This window comes from Herpailurus yagouaroundi, unplaced genomic scaffold (assembly GCF_014898765.1).
Source record: "Herpailurus yagouaroundi ecotype Mexico unplaced genomic scaffold, PumYag 210, whole genome shotgun sequence".
Classification (NCBI taxonomy): Eukaryota; Metazoa; Chordata; class Mammalia; order Carnivora; family Felidae; genus Herpailurus; species Herpailurus yagouaroundi.
The window spans coordinates 11,931,126-11,950,609 of NW_024412441.1; the positions used below are offsets into that span (position 1 = coordinate 11,931,126).

The 19,484-nt window shown below is 43.9% G+C and overlaps 1 protein-coding gene across 6 annotated transcripts in view; it reads left to right on the forward strand.

The window, feature by feature from the left end:
* The first annotated feature begins 206 nt into the window (after nucleotides 1–206).
* LHCGR (luteinizing hormone/choriogonadotropin receptor) overlaps nucleotides 207–19,484 on the forward strand; it is a 60,553-nt gene continuing 41,275 nt past the window's right edge. For all 6 annotated transcript variants that reach the window (XM_040453793.1, XM_040453795.1, XM_040453794.1 and 3 more), the window contains exons 1-2: nucleotides 207–387; nucleotides 19,228–19,299. In XM_040453793.1, coding sequence (XP_040309727.1) covers nucleotides 224–387; nucleotides 19,228–19,299 — 236 coding nt within the window. In that variant the 5' untranslated portion in view covers nucleotides 207–223. The remainder of the gene's footprint in view (nucleotides 388–19,227; nucleotides 19,300–19,484) is intronic.

A 19,484-nucleotide genomic window follows, 5' to 3' on the forward strand; every position in this document is an offset into this window, starting at 1 on the left:
AGGACAAGGCCGAGCAGGGAAAGCAGCAGGGAAAGGAGGGGATGGGGTCGCAGGCCACTACCCCCAGGTTGAGGCAGAGCACAGTCTCAGCAGTGGAGGGCGGGCGGGCACGGGAGAAAGGGGAGGGCAGGCCAAGGGGCGGGGAGAGGGGCGCGGGCGGCACTCCGGGGCTGGTCAGGGCACCCGCCCAGCCGCAACAGCCCGCGCTCAGGCTCCGCCGGCCATGGGGCGGCGGTTCCACGCGCTGCGGCCGCTGCTGGCGCCGCTGTTGCTGCCGCTGCTGCTGCCGCCGCGGGCGCTTCCCCGGGCGCACTGCCCGGAGCCCTGCAGCTGCCCGCCAGACGGCGCCCTGCGCTGCCCCGGCCCACGGGCCGGCCTCACCCTACTGTGAGTACGCGGCGCCCCGCTACGGGACCCTCGCTCGCTCCTCGCTCCGGGCCACTCTGCTTCCCTACTCTTTGGCTCCTTTAACCTGGAAGCTTGGAAAAAAAGGCTGCTCCCTGTCAAACTCCACCACCTTTTAGAGTGATGAGAATGCAAAGCTTGGGGGCTGTCTCTGCCATCCCGTGCCAAGCCGCGCCTTGGGTTAGGGCCCCTCCTGCTGGCACCCCCTGCAGCCCCTGGCGGCCCCAGGGCCGTGATTTCCCCCACTGGGGCTGCGGCAAGGGGCGTGGAATTGCCCAGAAGCCACAAGGGAAGGCCTGCTCCCGGCCACTGCTTGGAAGTCGAAAGTGGCTTTGACCTTTGTGCTAGCCAGGTCGGTGAAGGTTACTGTGACCTCTGACACCCTGTGCTCCACTAGGAATGGGGTGGTCAGGCCCTACGGCAAGGGGTGACCTGGTCACTCGACTGGGATTGCTGGTTCGCCCGCCGCCTCCCTAGTGTACCGCTTAGTAGGCATACGAGTCACGGCCCTACCCTTTCTCAGACGTACTTGGATTTCAATCTGCTGGTCTGATCGAGGTGTGCCTTACGTCACGCCTCCCACACGCCACCCAGCCCTCCACGTTTACAGAGCGGGTTACAAAGCAGGTTAAAAGAACTGCATACATCAGCAAGTAGGGGCAGGAAGAGGTTCGCTGAAGTGATGGGGTGAAGAGAGGAGGGGCCTTCTGTACTGGTGTATCAGAGTGTCCCCTGTCTCCTTTCTTCGATTTAGAAAAAGTACCACACATTATATGATTCTATTATATGAAATGTCCAGACCAACAGAAAGCAGATTAACAGCTGCCAGGTAGGGGTGAAGGCCCAGTGACTGCTAATGGCTGTGGCTTCTGGGGGTAACAAAAATTATTTAAAATTAGATTGTGGTGATGATTGCACAACTCCTCCCTAGACATACTAAAAACCATTGCACTGTGTACTTTAAATGGGTGAATATTATAGTATATAAATTATATCTCAATAAAGTTGTTAAAAGAAAAAAAGGAAAGAAGAGTACTATAAAAGTAGGTTTTGGTTATGTCCTAACCATTGGCAGTGATGGAATCTCATTCTTGGGGAAGAAAGAGGCAACCCCCCCTCCCCACTTCCATGGGCTGAAACAGTCTGTCAGGGATCCCCCCCTCCCTTCTGAGGGGCTGAGCCTCTCCCCTGAAAGAGTTAGTGGCCTACAGGGAATGTTTGCAGCTGAGAGATACAGTTTAAAGGCTGAGGGGTTTATATTAATTAGTTTCCATTAATTATCTTGTCAGCTCAATTCCCTGAAGGTGAGGACCATGCTGAAAGAATTTGTTTCAATCAATCAACAGATTCATGGAAGCTGCCTTCCTAGTCCCAGCCCTTGTCCTTCCCTGACAAACCTCCCTTCTTGCTCTTATGAATGATGGTGCCACTAACAGCCTTTCTCACTCGCTCAGTACTTATCATAGAGATTTCAAGAAACTGAGATCCAAAGGCATGGAATAACTTGGCCATGGTCCCCTTTTGCTATTGAGTAGCAAAGACAGGACTTCATCTGTTAGTTGTGTTTTTATATTTGCTTGTCTTTGTATTTAGGAAATTACCTTTTCCTAAATACACACACACACACACACACACACACACATACATGTAAATGTACACACATACACATACATACATATATACATTCCCAGGTCCTCTCAGATTCAGCTCTTCACTGAGCTCTCTCAACAATTCCTGCTGCCAAACCATGTTGGCCTCAGGAGACTACCTCTTCCCTGGAGAAAGCTGAAGTGGAAAGTACAAAACAAAACAAATTCTCCCACTGCCCCATAGCACAGTTTAGAGAAGCCTAGAACCCCTCAAAAAGATTTTAGGGGTTTGGGGGTAGAGGTGGGAGGCAAGCACAATAGAAGAAATGCTAGCATGCTGAAGCTGGCTAGTCCCACTCCCAAAAAGGAGCTAGTCGTCCAGGCTCTGACACCTTTGGCCATCCCTGAGGGATTCTGGAGAATCCTCAACTTCCTCCCTTCACATGCACTATCTTGGCATCCACACCAAGAGCATCTTCTAGACATTTGGACATGTAAGGTTGGCAAGCATGCTGACCCTCACAAGGTAAGGCTTCCTGAGAATCAGTTAATTGAGAGATGACCTCCTCCTTTAGGTGAGAACCCTATGGGCACAATAAGGTGACCTCAACATCCATGTGCCAAGAGAAATACATAAGAAGGGATAGGAAGATAGTCACTTTAAGGCAGTGTTACTCAAAGTGTGGTCCTAGGCCAGCAGCGTTAGCATCACCTGGGATATTAGACATGCATACTCTTGGGCCCCATCCCCAATCTACTGCATCAGAAGCTGTGAGGATGTAGTGCAACAGCTGGTGTTTTAACAAGATCCCCAAGTGGTCTGGTGCATGCAAACATTTGAGAACCAAGATATTGCTCTCCATGAAGGATATAATCTTGTAGAAAGCAAAAGTGTGTTTTAAACTTCCTGTGCCATACACTTCCCCTCTCCATATGCCTCCTCACACACATACATACACAAAATACCTATTTATTGCAAAAGGCACCTATGATCAAATTAAAGCCCCAAACTCTGCTACACATGGAAAATATACAGGATGGAGAAAAAGTTTTGTTTTTGTCTTCAAAGAGGAATAAGGGAAGGAATCCATGGAGAAGGACAGACTGAAGACATAAGGGAGGGGGAAGAATGATATTTGGTGAAGTAAGGTCTCAGTGAGGGTGGGAGGACAGTGTCAGTCTCAGATCATAGAAGAAGGGTTAATCCTAGGGAGAGGGATACTTCTGAGTCCTAGGGAAGAAGACAAATGGATAAAGGTGTAACTTAACATTGAGGCAGAAGACAGGAAAAGTGAACAGCATCATACTGAAATCCTCTTGATGATGAATGAATGAAATGGTAAACACTAACCACAAGATAGAAAAAAAATGCTATGGATAACAAATTATCAGGAGTTCATAAAGAGGAGAGAGCTGAAATTATGAAATAAGGCACCCAGAGAGATGTGGTCTTGCATGAAGTCATGCACAGGGTCTGGCTCTGAAGAAAGAAGGGGAGCACTCATGTTTCTGGGGGTTGGAGGAGACAAGTACAGCACAGCATTTTAGACTTCATCATTGGCCCCTCAGTAGATGCTAATTTACATTTTAATCAGTCCAGGCCTTGGTAGTCCTGCCTTGTAAGATTTCATGTAAAGTCCACTATTTGGTTTCAACAAGGGGGAAAAAAAGGAACATGGAGTGTAATTGTTTGTCATTGACAAGCCCACTGTTTGCACATTTTGAAAATGGCACAGTTCCATCATTCATATCTTTCTATACTTTCCATGTTTTATTAAAAACTGAGGTATTTAAAAACTAAAATGTGATACAAAAAATAGCCTCCCACATGCTCACTCATTTTAATTGAGGAGAAAAAGGTAAAAGAAAAAAATTGATTTAAAACATTTCCTTTTCCTTGTCTTATTAGTTCCAGACAAGTGGAAGAAGAGGGGGAAAAAAATTCTCACCTTGCCCATGGTTATATAAAGATCTTTGTCTCTATGACAACAGAAAGGTTGATCTTCTTGATATGGAAACAGCTTCTAAAAAATCTGTTAGTAAGAAAATGCTAATAATAATAATGGGAATTTATTTTTTGCATGTTGTGCCTACTGAACAGAGATTAAACTTTAAGCTTTATTATAAGACACAGGCCAGAGACTTTGAAAAGATAAAATGTGCTGTATCTATCAATCCAGTGTTACAGGAAGATATTAGTCTCCTGACATTGTTTCTGAATGTCCTTCTCCCTCTCCCACCTTCAGTGAAAATCAGGGTCCAGGACAGTGTTCAATGATGCAGAGGAATTAACAGGAGGAGGGCATGGCCCCAGTCCTTGAGAAACCCACAATCTAGGTAGAAACACATGCAAGAGACCAGTGTGGGCAGGGAAAGAGGCAACAAGGGTCTAGGAATTCAGGACGCAGAGCAATTACTAAGGACTGAAATGTGTAAGGGAAGGTACCATGGGCAAATGGTTATGGGGCTGAACCTTTAAGGAAAGATAAGAAGAAGAGTCTTGGTGGAAGAAACACAGATTAGAATAGATTCAGGGGCGCCTGGGTGGTGCAGTCGGTTAAGCGTCCGACTTCAGCCAGGTCACGATCTCGCGGTTCGTGAGTTCGAGCCCCGCGTCAGGCTCTGGGCTGATGGCTCGGAGCCTGGAGCCTGTTTCCGATTCTGTGTCTCCCTCTCTCTCTGCCCCTCCCCCGTTCATGCTCTGTCTCTCTCTGTCCCAAAAATAAATAAAAAACGTTGAAAAAAAAATTTAGAATAGATTCAGATTCCTGGCTGGGTAGAAAAGAATAAAGTTGAATGGATCCTTCCTTGTTGAAGCTGCTCCCAGGCTTTAGGGGAAATTTTTTTTTTTTAAGGGAACACATACAAGTCATCAGAAATACTTACATTACCTAGAGGGTTGTGCAAAAAGAAAAAAAAATCCCAGTGTATAATTCTTGACTGATAGATTTCCCACCAGAATCATTCTTGGACAGCTGATTACAAAGGCATTCAATAAAAATCATGACTTGGAGTCACTTCCCCATGAAGCTCTCCCCAGCGTCTCCCACTCCCATACACACGTCATTTGATACGCTGTACTGACCTATATTTTTGCATACACCCTGCCATAAGGTAACCATTTATTCAAAATAAACCTCTTCGGCCAGAGCAGATATCTCAACCACAGCACACTTGACATCTGGGGCGAAATTACTTGACATCTGTGGAGGGCTGTCATGTACCCTACGGGATGCTTAGCAGCAGCCCTGGCCTCCACCCACTAGATGCCAGTAGCACTGCCCTCCCAAATTATGACCACCAAAAATGACTCCAGACATTTGCCAAATGCTCCTATGGGAGCAAAATCCACCCCCCACCCTTGGTTTTGAATCACTGTGCTAAAGTGAGAACCACTTGAAGAGGTCTTATTCAACTGGGGAATCCCCAAATTTCATGGGTATTATGGTCAAAGTGTTTCTTGAACTACTATGATATCAAACTGAGCAGACAGCTGAATAGGAACAATGAACCAATGCAAAAAAAAAAAAAAAAATGTGTATTAGTTGGGATGTACCGCCTCTAAATGTCATTTGAAAAATCTCCATCCTAGAGGATGGGGAGGTGAGGAGGTGCTATGGGTAGTGGAGGAAGTTGTGTTAAATCGGCATCTATGCTACAGATTTTGCAGACCCCCAGTCTATCCTTTGAACGGGCATAGTACACATATCAGCTTCAGAGAAGCCAGAAAGGAAGCTTACCCATATTGGTATGTCCCATCCAAATCGTTTTAGTTTTTGTTATTTGTTTGTTTTAACTCACTCATTAGAGAAAAATCCATCCTTAGCCCAGGATCCATTAAAACAAACCAAAGAGAGAGACCACCACCCAGAGAGCCTGGAGTGAGACCCATGGGTTCCCAGTCCAGGGCACAAGGTAAGAGTTCACAGGACATAGAGAAGCCTACCAAGTTCTTGAAGGTACAACAGCTTGGCCCTGCCCTCAGCTTCCCTGCAGATGGGCCAGATGACAATAAACCAATCAATCAATCAGTCTCAGAATTCATAAAGCTCTTGTCCTACCTCCCAACTCCACTTCTCCCACACACCCAACCAAAGCAAAGGCCCAAGATAGAGGTTGATCTTGAACCTCAGTTCTGACTCAGCATTCCCAGCTATACCTGCAAGCAATTCTTAAACCTGGCTGTGCCTGTAAACAGACTCCTTGGGGGAAGCTTTGCAAGGACCAGATTTTATTAGTTTAAAAATCATCCTTCTGGGGACAGTGAATGATGGCCCCTAGCAAGACACGAAAAAAAGCAAGCAAGAGAGTTCCCAAAATCTCAGTGGAAATGTAGAGCCAAAAAGGTTCACACACTAATTCCTCTGGCATCAGACCCAGCTCCCCCCTTGGAAAGCAATAATTCCTTGAGGTTTTTTTTTTCTGCCTTTTTTTTTTTTTAATTTCAAAAGCAGTAAGTCCGATTAATTTAGGGCTCCATTTCTTCTCCTTCACCCCCTCTATCTTCTTCCCAAGCCTCTCAGTTTGGCTTATTTTCCATGTCTTGAACTGAGGTACAAAAGCTTTTTTTCCAAAATGTAATCTCTCATTGTAGCTGCACCAGACGGTGTCTTGGCCATGTATAACTGTGATCTTACAGATGGGATTTTAAAGCCCCGTGAGTCATGGTGATAGAGAGGGACCCTGCTGCTCACTTCCAGACCCAAAGGGGCTGGCTCCATGGGAACATATGTATTCTGTTCTGGAAGCTCCCCTTTGGTGTGCAAAAAATCATATTTAATGCAGATTTTAGCAAATTTCTCACCAGCTATTTTTTAAGAGGGGAATTAAAATAATCCCACCCACCAGACAGGTGGGCTTTCTGACTTAGTGGGTAGCTTCTAGCAGCTTCTCTACATGGTCCTCATTTACTCCTACCTTCTGCCGCACAGGGAGATGACACCCCCTCCCAGCCAGCAGACCACACACAGCTGCCCTCTGTGTGGTCATGAACCACAGCTCTTTAATGCCACTTGAGCCAAACTCAGAAAAGTCCAATTTATAAGTAAAACTCAACTTTTGGAATGAAGGGTTTGTTTTGTTTTCCCCTGCTGCCGTTACATTTCTCCTTGACTCTGATGAAATCAGGTGACTCTTGGGTTCCTAATTCTACCTCATGAGCAACAGCAGACAGCATTCCTGAGCCCACAGGGGTAGTGGCTGCTCTGGTATGACAAGGTAGGGTCCAACACAGCCCTCAAACTATGTGAATTGATCAACAGGACAAAGACTGGGCAGACCTGAGTTCTAGCACAAGGTCCCCTTTCCCTAATTTGCACTGTGGGTTTATGCTAGTGATAAAATATCTGTGCTGTCTATAAAAGGGACATGACTGAGTGGGGCTGACTGTGGTGAAGATACACAAGATGGCAGAGCCAAAAGTACTGGGAAATAAAGGTTCCACATAACTACAAAGTATGATTGTAATAATCTGATGCTACAGAGAAGACTACAAACCCACAGCTGGTGCATGAGGTTGAACAGAAACTACCTATCATCCAAGGGGCAGGTTTTCTTCCTGGGAGGTGTTAATTAGAGAAAATGACCCACTAGCTCTTCTCAACTTGGAAGGTGAATAAGTTAGAATCCCAAAATAGCAGAGCTCATTATTGCCTGGAGTCTGATAGGCTAGTCGTGTCAGGCCAGGCTGAACTGCCTTTCAAACATGCCACCTAACACCTGATTATAGGCTGTTTTCTATCATTCCACTGGATTAGTCGTGTCTCTCCAGCTAAAGCGTCTGAGCCTATTCTGGGTCTTTTCTGTTCCCCATTCCCCATCCTCAGCCTCAGGCTGACACACAGAAAACCCTCAGGTCAAACCTGTTTGCCATTGAGGAACTCCATACTGAAATGTACAGGACAACTTATAGAATCCGTAGACACCGCCCCTGCCCTCCAAGAGCTCCCAGTCTTCAGCCATGGGAGAGAGAGGTCTAATTCTCAGATGACTGCAGGGAAATGCAGAAGGTGTTAAAGTCTTGTAGGAGTTCAGAAGAAGGAGCCATCCCTTCTAGTCTGAGTAATGAAGAAACCTCAGTGGAGGCATCACTTGAGCTGTAGATCTTTACACCTTGCAGTGTACCACCTGCAAGACCACCTCTACAGTGGCAGCCAGGCCAACGTGGTCATTCCAAAAGCTCAGTCCTGGTCTTTGACACCAACTTAGACCACTGGGGACTCACGATTAAGAGCCTTCAGCTCTCTCACTGACCATCAGCACACACCCTATGTTATGGATCCCCAATGGAACAGGATTACTTCCCCCAGGAAATCTTAGGTGGGACTCTGATTAAGGTTTTTCTCATTTGTAAGCACCAGAAATCAACTCTGACATATTTAATCATGATAGAAGAACAAGGAGGTAGAAGGATGTGGGCAAGATCCAGAGAGAATGTGGCATTTTAGCAGCAAGAGGTCAGTTCCCTTTTCCCAAGATTCCACCTTTACAGTGAATCAGCTCCATGGAGTCCTGCCTATGACAAGTGTTAAATTCCTAAGAAAGAGAATCTGATTGCCTCAGGCCCCACCCCTAAGGCAAGAGCATAGGGACACAGTCAATGAGACACTCCACCCAGAGGCAACCAGCCAGGAGGTGACTCTAAAGAAGGGACACTGTGGGGACACCTGAGTGGTTCCGTCAGTTGAGCATCCAACTTCGGCTCAGGTGATGATCTCACAATTCATGAGTTCGCTGCTGTCAGTGCAGAGCCCACTTCAGCTCCTCTGTCCCCCTCTCTCTCTGCCCCTCCACTGCTTGAGCTCTCTCTCAAAAATAAATAAACATTTCAAAAAGGGGGGGGGGGGCAGTTTTGAGCCAGGCAACCACACAAATTGGTGTCCACCAGAGAGCTGAGGAGTTAGCGAAAATTGAAGGCACACATGCCAGTAATTTCAGGCACTTCAAATCCATCCTTAGATTAATTAGAAGTATGTAGTATTTTAGTTGCAACCAGCTTTTATGGGCTCATTTAAAAAAAAAAGAGTTTTGGGGGTGCCTGGGTGGCTCAGTCAGCTAAGGGCCGACTTTGGCTCAGGTCATGATCTCACGGTTTGGGGGTTCAAGCCCCACATCAAGTTCTGTGCTGACAGCTCAGCGCCTGGAGCCTGCTTCCGATTCTGTGTGTCCCTGTCTCTCTCTGCCTCTCCCCCACTCGTGCATGCTCGGGCATGCTCTCTCTCACACTCTCTCTCAAAAATAAATTATAAAGATTTAAAAAAAGGTTTTTAAGTGTCTAGAACAGGAGCTTGTAATGGAAGAGTTTCCTGAAGCATATCTGCATTGTCACTGTCCTGACAACATAATATTCTCTGCTTCTAAAAAATACTTTTGAGAAATCATTACAGATAGTGCAGACATTCCCTGGGGAGAATTCAACATGTAGTTTTATTTATCAGAGTTAGTCTTGTCATGTTATGTTATTGCTAGAAGAACTCAGTTTAGGGGGTAAAGATTGGGTTATTTTGCTTGTGTCTTTAGAAAACTTTAAATGGGTTTTGAGTAAGGGCTTAGATGTGTTTACCATTTTCCTCTGAGGCTTTATATTTTTAATTTAGTTGTTGCACAAATGACTTGGAAAATCCATTATCTAGGGAATCTTCTTGAAAATCTTGGTTCACAGTATAATTCATAAATTCCTCACAGCTTCTTAGGTGCTCTGGAAAGTCTGTCTTGGAGGAGAGTCTCTCAAGTTGCACTTTCCAATGGGAGGGTTCCAAATGAATGAGCAAATGAGAACTCTGCAGGGTGGCTCTCTAGAGTTGCTATATATATATATATATATATATATATATATATATATATATATTTAAACATTTATTTGTGAGAGACAGAGAGAGACAGAGTGTGAGCGGGGGAGGGGCAAAGAGAGAAGGAGACACAGAATCCAAAGCAGGCTCCAGGCTCAGAACAAGATGTCAGCACAGAGCCCAATGCAGGGCTCGAACCCATGAACTGTGAGATCATGACCTAAGCCGAAGTTGGACCCTCAACCGACTGAGCCATTCAGGGACCCCTAGAGTTGCAATATTTAATGGAAGGTTGTTCTTTATCATTTTTTTTTAAAGGGCTATCAGGTGACACCTGTAAGAGATACCTGAGCCCAAAAGAAAGGTACCATGTAGGAATACCTACCATCCCTCTCAGGTGTCTTATCTATAATCAGCAGAGAGTCAAGAGTCAGGGACAAGTCACAGATATTTTATAAAGTGTGACCCATGACAAATAGAAGAGTCCATTTCAAAGTACTGAACCCACCCTACCCCACCCCCACTAATCCTCTACCCTTGACAAGGAAGTTAAAGTTGTCACTAGAAGCAACACGGGTAGCTTGAATCTTTCACATTAAGTGAATTATAAGTACTTAACTGTGCTCTTATCTTGTGCTAGATGCTGTATTATAATTGTATAAACACTACCTTATTCAGTCTCAAAAATCTCTGGGGTAGTTAGTGTCATTATTTTATAGATGTGGAATGAAGCTATGATTTGAACCCAGGCATTCTGGCTCCAGAGTCTGTACTCTTCACTGTCCCACTGTGCTGCTTCTAAAGAGAAGGCATATGCAATTGGTGATGAAGGCATGTTCTATAAAGTATATAGCACCTGAAAGAGAACTTTGACCAAGGGTAGAATTTGACCTGCAGAGAAGGGTATATGTGTCTGAATGTGAAAGTGTGAATGAAGACAGAAAAGGGTGGGGCAAGTTCAGGAAGTACAGTAGTCTGATTTATCCAGATGGCACTGTCCAGTAAAAATATAATGCCAGTCACATGTGTAGTTTTCATTTTCTAATAGCCACACTTAAAAAGTTTTTAAATGGTACAATTTTAACAAAATGTTTCATTTAATGCAAGTGTACAAAATATTATCATTTCAATATTTAATCAGCATAAAAGCTATTAAGGAGATACTTTATATTCCTTCTTCTTGCCAAGTCTTCAACATCTGGTGTATATGGTACATGTACAGTGCATCTTGATTCGAACTGTATTTCAAGCACTCAATGGCCACTTGTGGCTGGTGGCTGCCTGATTGAACTGCACAAGTTTAGTGTATGGGTTATGTGAGAGGAATAGTGGGTGGCAAATGAAGTTTGAGGCTTTATTTGCAGGGCCTGAATGCAGGGCTGAGACATTTGTAGATAATGGACAGGCAAAGGGGAGGCATAGAAGATTAAGTGAAAGAAGAGTAACATGGTGGGAGTTATCAGGAAGATTAATCTGGCCCAGTTAGGGGAAAGCCAGGATAGGCTCAGAGGAAACCAACTCAAGCACTATGGAACAGTCTGGTGGAGAAAAGAATGCCCGAGAAAAGTGGCAGTGAGAAAGAAATAAAGGCTGGAAGCAAGAGACAGTATGAAGGTAGAGTCCACCAGAGACTGGGTGTTCAATGGTGGAACAGAGGAAACATTCATACAGGGTACCTGGTAAACTCTCAAATAACAGTACAAGAAAAAAAAAAAAAACTGAGTAGTCATTCTTGCTGAGGAGGACAGGGGAAAGAAAGAAAACCCACTCAGGTAGTCCCATGGAGGAACAAGAATTTGAGCAGCATCTTTGAAGTTTAAGACTGTGAGCACATCCCTCAAGAAACTGATGGTTCTATCAGAAGGTTAGGTTTTCACCAGAGAACCAGAGGATTGTGTAGCAGAGTGTATCAACAAACCCCAAAGAAACAGCACTGATGTGCTTTGTTTGGTGAAGGACACAGCACAGGAACGAAGCGACCTATGTTCTAGTCCAGAGTTGCCACTGAATTGCCACGTGGTTTCAGGGAAATCAATTCAGTTTTCTTAAGATTCTTCATCTATCAAGTGAGGAGCCTTTTCACCCTGAGTACTTGAGTCTAAAACAGTGTTTAAAGGAGTAGCCAAACAATGAAAACCACCTGGATGGCTTTTTTTTTTAATGTTTATTTATTTTTAAGACAGAAAGAGAGAGGGAAAGAGAGAGTGCACACAAGCAGGGGAGGGGCAGAGAGAGAGGGAGACAGAGAATCTGAAGTGGGCTCTGAGCTGTCATCGCAGAGCCTGACTTGGGGCTCAAACTCTCCAACTGTGAGATCATGACCTGAGCCAAAGTCCAATGCTTAACCCGCTGAGACACCCAGGTGCCCCTGGATGTACTTTTAAGAAACATTTCAAATTTTCTGATGTAAAACTGAACAAATTGCATGTCCATCTATGCTGACTTAGTATTTCAGGTAACATTGACACCTCAGCTCCCTCTAGGTAAATGCTGAAGACAAGAGGCCAATAAATGAAGACATACCCAGTAATGAAGTTACCAAGTAGATCAATGCATTTGAAAATGCAATGATTTAAAATCATTTGGAATGGGGAAAGCCATTTTTATTTCATTCCAAGATGAAAGCAGGGTTATTATAATTATTGAGCAGCTTTGAAAGCAACACAGAAATTCTTAAGTCTCTATTCTATTTAGAACAAGTTCTTATGTAAAAAATACAAAAACATTAATATTCTTTTTAAATAAAGCAATGCTTCCCTCTCCCATTTCAATGAGTTCATTAGGCAAAAAGGCTTTGAGTGTCTCTGATTTCTGTCTTTTTCCCCTCCTTCTGATTTTATAGCATTTTAAAATTCAGGGTGTATAGCTCTAGCAATAAACTAATTGTCTGTGAAAGACGGATGGATGTTTGTAGCTTTCTTAAATCGATAATATAGATGGCTTTTCTAAACAATTAGGGGGAAGTGAATAAAAATATTTCACTTCTGCTGTGCTGGGCAGAAGGATAGGTAAAGGCTCTGTCTGACAAGATGACCTAGAACTCCACCCAGTCTTTGGGGAGTCCAGACTGCTGCGGGACATTTTCCCTGGCTCTCATCTTCCTCTGGCCCTGCTCAGCCTGTGTGCTTCAGAAAGTGGTCCTGCCCTGGAAACCCTTATGCAATCCAAGCTCTTAAAAACCAAGGGGAGGTGGGGAACCTACAGTCGTAATTGGCTTCATGCAATACCTATCTTTAAAAGGAGAGAGTATGTCAATTGAACTCTATTTTCCCTTCACCTAGGGAGTTTGCTATTTAAAGGTACCTTCCACGGAATTATTTTGTAGAACAAAGAATCTTTTGAAAATGCAAATGTATCCCAATTGATAGGTTTTTATAAGCAAGGATTTCTAAATCTTGTGTTTCCCTGAAGGAGGACACAACCCTCCAGACTGAAATTCTCCAGCTAACTTTATTTGAGGGTTCATTAACAAGCCAGTGAGTAGACAAACGGGCTCCTACCAAGGTCATCTGTGTTATTAAACTCAGAAGAAAAAAGTCAGAGGGTGTCAAGCCCCACCCTTGAGTATTCCAGAGGCCCTAGGAACAATTAAGGAGGACCTGATAATGTGGCATTATCCCTCTTCACGGTGACTGAGTTTATGTGAGTGCTATTTGCTTATCTGTAAACTGTCCCCTGGTGCTGATTTCTGACACAGAGTGCATTGGTGACTTGGCAATTGGGGTTGGCTGGGAAGGGGAGTGAGTCTGAAAGAGTGGATGGGAAGGAGATCTGAAAGTGGGATGGCCCTTCTGACCAGTCCCACCTTGAGGCAAAGAGGCCAAGTCTGGACCCTGCATTGGCCAGTCACTGGATGCATGCTGCCCAGGAGAGAAAATGTGATCTTGGGTGACGTGGCAATCTTTGGCTGAGGGTAATTCCAGGGGAGCAACTCAGCCAGTAACTTCAAGCTGCCCCCTCTCCCAGCCTCTGGGGGAATAAGTGCCTCAGTCCTGAAGGGTGATTTTGGCAGCCCACCACAGCATCCTCTATGAGAACTAACCCAAATGTACTGGCAGCCTCAGCACAGAGTCTCCATCTGTGCCAGGGGCCCAGTTTGAAAGTCAGAACCTAGCAGTGAGAGATACCAGGTTGAACCTAACCAGATAGCAACTAGGAACTGTTCTGGGTTAGCAGTGTCTTCTAAGAGTCAGGAATGTAGGAATCAGGATCTGATGACTAAGGAGAAGGGTGGTCAGGGGCTCCGCTTCTAGATGGACTCTGAGGAGACCAGACAGGCTGCAGGATAAGGAATCAAGGAAAAAATAAGGACCAACATGAGGTCAGGGGGAACAAATGTAACTCAAGATACTGCAGGTGTACTCCTGCCCTCTAAATATTGTTAGGTTTAGTGTAGACAATGCAGAAAGACACAGGACTTCACCAGAGTCATGATCAATCACAGGATCCCAGAACTAGAGTGAGTGCTTAGTTCCAATGCTAAAGGGTTGTAAAGAATGCTTCTATGTTAACTTTAACCTATAACCAGAAGGGTTGGGGGCTTGCAGACAGGATTCATGAATAAATGGAGTTTTCATAATGGATGAAACTAAGGCACACTTTGCCATCTTTTCTAAGTATTTGTTTCAACATCTGTGGCACAGGTGCTTGAGCAAAATGGGATCTGGCCATAATCCAGGTGTCACCGTGTTGTATCATCCATTCATTTAAAAATCAAAATTTCAAATGGTAAAAAGAAAGACAGGAAGGAAGGAAGGAAGGAAGGAAGGAAGGAAGGAAGGAAGGAAGGAAGGGAGGGAGGGAAGGGAGGAAAGGGAGAGAGAGAAAGCAAGAAAGCAAGCTGTGACATGTAAAAAATACAAGTATCTGGATTGGTCCACACATACATGAACTTCCTTCTCATTCACTATTTAGGAGGCAGAGAAAACTTTCTATCCCGCAAGTTCAACCTCACATTTGCACAAGAAGCCTGGCTCTTTACCACCATCTGAGCTGCATCATTTGGAAGTGTCACACTCTTTGTCTGAGACAGAAAAGGCTCTGCCCCTCTTTTATATGTCTTTGCTTTTTGAATAGCTTTCATGCCCTTTTTTGACCCTGGACAGCAGAGCTGCTGAATTGTCCTTGCCTTTGTTCTTTTTTTTCCCAGTTCTCTCTGGCTGCTGCTCTATATCAAATCATATTGACTAGGCCTTTCCACAAGAGTTCCTGAAGTTCACACAATTCTTGGAATACATATAGGCCTAATTTCAAACACAGAAAAAAAGAAGGAAGTGGGGAGGGAAGGAAAAAAAAGGGAACTCGATACATCAAAACAAAAAACTTTTCTTTTTTTGTCTCTCAGATGCAGACGGTTAAGTCAATCACACTTCTTCCTTCAAGCAACATTATCACCAGTCCATTCAAAGTCACTGTTTTCAGTTATTTATTTTACCCCCTTCTCTCATTTCCTTTCAACTCGCCATAGGCAACCATCCTAATATGTGCTTAGGTGTTTTCCCTTAAAATGTCTAATGTTTAGTGTGCATGTATTTTAATTCTGCAAGTAGGATTTCGTATCATTACTTTCTTATTGCTCTCAGCACCATGATTCTAAGGTCCACACAGGCTGTTCTCTGTGCCTTTAGACTCCTGCTTCTAACTGCTGACCTGTTAGTTAGGTATGCACTGTCCCCACTACCATTCTCACACTCAGTAACGGACACTCGGTTTGCATCCACACCCCGCCCCCCCCCCCCCCACCATGCCACAGTGCCATGAAGAAAATCCCTACATAGGTTACCGTAAGTATCAGTGTCAGAATTTCTCTGGGGTGTATACAGGAATAGAACTGCAGGGTTATGGAGGCAGTTGTTCACATTGCTAAAAGTTTCTGGCCTCATAAAAGCACCCATCAGAGAAAGAAGCATCTTCAAAGGGAGTACATTCAAATGGTTATTGGCAACCACAGGCCACATGAACAAACGTTTAAATGCAGGAGACAGGCCTTTGAATGCTTAGAAACTGCTGCCAACTGAAGATGAATCAGGAATAAAGACATGACATCTACAAAATAAAAATATAAGTCAGTGGGAAAAACAGCTTTGGATTCATGGAACCACATTCTGCATCTCACTTCATGAGAACACATCTAGCGTCAAAAGCTCAGTACACCTGCGTCACCTCACCTGTCTCCCCATTCCCTGGCCCCCAGGCCCCTTCCTCCCCCCAGTCACATCCACACAGCTACCCACTGTTTGCTCAGTGGCTCCTTTCTGGTAGGAACTTTATTTTTACTCTCATCACTACTGCCTTTCCTGAGCTGCAGCGTCAACGTCAACTGCAAAATTTCATCTTGCACCAGGGCTGTTCTGTAGTCACTGGGGACGGTCAGTGCATGAGCTACAGCTTCTCTCACTTCTGTCCAGCCTTTGCTCCTCATCCCTCATCCCTACATCAATCAAAAGCTCAGGCAACCTCCCTGGTCAAATCTGATCCAAGTGCTCTCCTGGGAACCCACCATACTCCCTTTTGGATGGGGAGGCTGCCTGCTGAGAGGCTCCAGCTTCTGGCTTCCATTTGCATGAATAAACAGCTCTGAAGGGTTCGTTTTAAGCTTTTATGTAAACACTCTCCAAAATATGTTCTGCACTGCATTATCCCTAGCAATAAAGATTCTGGAATCAGAATTTGGCTGTCAGTTTTATTGATGTTGCATGGGGTACAGTAGAATACAGCTTTCTCTTCTGGAAATTTATTGACTTGGCAGGGCAGAGAGCAATAAAACTGTGTTTTTAATCAGTAAGCCAAGCGGACATGATTCCAGAAGAAATATAGGAAGCAAACATGCCATCGTAAGAAGATTTCTCCCCCCACTGTCCCTGTTCTTCTTGGATGCCCTGTTAAATAAGTTTGGGTATTGAACAATGTGCTTGGTGGGACTGTCTTCAAGAATAAAATCAGAGGACCCAGTTTGGATTACTTCCTCTAGGTTGCATCATCTCTAAGAGACTGTTGAGCAAAAGTCTTTTTCTGAAATGAAATTTCTTTGCATTAGCCCCTGGAGAGGAACTGTTGGTAAGCTGTTTTGCAGGAGAAATTGTGAGAGTGTGGCATTTCTCCTCTCAAGAGAAACAAGGTCACAATGCCTGTCCCTCCACCTTGCTCACTGAGAGAGAATAGATTACCTGGGTATATATCAGAAGGAAATAAAATCATGAACTCTACGAGATCTCTGTATCCCATGTTCAGTATTCATAATAGCCAAGATACGGAAACAACCTGAGGGTCCTTCAATGGATGAATGGTAAATACACACACACACACACACACACACACACACACACACAAAGGAATATTTTTCAGCCATAAAAAAGAAGGAAATCCTGCCATTTGTGACAGCATAGACCAACTTGGAGGGCATTATGCCAAGTGAAATAAGCCAGACAAAGACAAATACTGTATGATATCATTTATATGAAATCTAAAACAAAACAAACAAACAAACAAACCAAAAAAAGTCAATTTCCTAGAAACAAAGAAGATAATCATGGTTGCCAGGGGCTAGGGCGGGGGAAATGAAATATAAATCAAAGGGCACAAACTTTGGGGCACCAGGGTGGCTCAGTTGGTTAAGCATCTGACTACGGCTCAGGTCACGATCTCTCAGTCTGTAGGATTGAGCCCCGCATTGGGTTCTGTGCTGAGAGCTCAGAGCCTGGAGCCTGCTTCAGATTCTAGGTCTCACTCTCTCTCTCTCTGCCCTCACCTGCTTATACTCTCTCAATCTCTCCTCAAAAATAAATAAACATTAAAAAAATGTTTTTCTAAAAGGACACAAACTTTAAGTTATAAGACTATGATCTGATTATCTAATGTACAGCATGGTAACTATAGTTAACAATATGGTTTTATATATATGAAAGCTGCTGACAGTAGATTTTAAGTTTTTTCACCTCCTGCCCCCCAAAAAAGAAGAGTTAACTACGTGAGGTGACAGATACGTTATTTTGATCTCTGTAATGATTCCACAATGCATCTGTATATCAAATCATCACATTGTACACTTTCAATATATACAATTATATTTGTCAGTTATTCCTCAGTAAGTTGGGAGGTAGAAAGGGACTGGGTTAGGAATCACATACTTTGGCCCAATATCTCACCATAGAAAGAACATTTTGGGCTCAGTCTACTTGCTCGTGTTACATTGTTTGGGCTACTGAATGTCTTTGTGATCTAGTTCTTCTGCTATCGAAGGGAAATACCCAACTCATACCATTGTGTGCCTGTAAGGTTATAGGCAGGTGTGCACAGCTCATATAGCACCTTATACCATAGCAAGTCCCTTCCAAGACTGCAAGACAGCTCACTGATTAAATGCACTCATGATGCAGAAGATGTTCTTTCCTGGCAACTAAGACAGTGTGCTTCACAGACACGTGAAAAGCAAGGCAGCATCTCCCACCTCCACTCTCATACTCCTGACATTGACTTCCCATCTGAAATGTCCTGGTCCCCTCACCTCCTCTCTGCCAATGCTTGGGCCAAAACACTCAACCATTGTAAATGCTTGATAAATATCAGTTGAACATTCATTCCTGCTCTGCAGACACTTTCTTCTGAGCTATCTGAACATGGGGTTCCTTTAGCGCACATACATCATCCTGTTCTGCTTTTGCTATTGCTGAATAATTGCTCTTTTCTCAACTTTTAGGTAACATATAACTTTTGTCTCTATTCCAGAATGCTTAGATTGTTCCTCTGGATATAGGCAAGTGCCTGAAGGAAATGCTCTATAGATGTTCTCCCAAAATGGCATGAGATGCCCATGTGATTGAACCATAGCAGCCAACTGCTCTGGTTGGGAGGAAACTGAAATTGGCTACCTGGGGAAGATGGTATGGATCAAAATAGGAACATGTTCCTAGTGAATCTTTCCTTCTCCTGCCTGCCTGGTGTCCAATTGTATTTTCACCAGTAATTTCTTTACTTTACCCAAGGCAGTTTCGTTTCCATCTTCCCAACCAGGCCAATGGGGCCACCCTAGAACTATTTATCAACTATTTACTTGGTGTCAAGCCCTGTTCTTTACATGGCTTATCTTGATTAATTGTAACAACCTTGTGAAGCTGGAATTATTATTCCAATTTTATAGATGAAGAAACTGAAATAGAGGGCTTAAATAACATCCTCAGGATCACCTGTGGAGATATGAACTCCGGTGTATCTGATCCCAAAGGTGAGCATCTTAATACAAAATAAATTTCTTTGATAAAGACCAAGAGTGAGTCATGGCACATCTCTTTATTGATGTAAGTTAGAATTCTCCACCTGAAACCAGTGTCTGGAACTCTGTAGACACACACACACACACACACACACACACACACACACACACATTCATGAACTTGAAAGGTACCCAGTCTTAAATATTAAACTCTTAGCTTTCCTTTTTTCTTTTCTAGATCACTCACCTATCTCCCTATCAAACTAATCCCATCTCAAGCTTTCAGAGGACTTAATGAGGTGGTAAAAATGTAAGTAAGATACTACATACCAAAAGACATTCATAATTGGAATAATTAAAACTTTTGTAAGAGAAAACATAGTTGAAAGGGGATAATTCTTCTAGAAGAGAAATTGTGTTCAAGAAACCCCAGTATTTTTATCTTTATAATACAAATAATATCTAGGGACCTTTGAAGAAAAGTACGATTTCCAA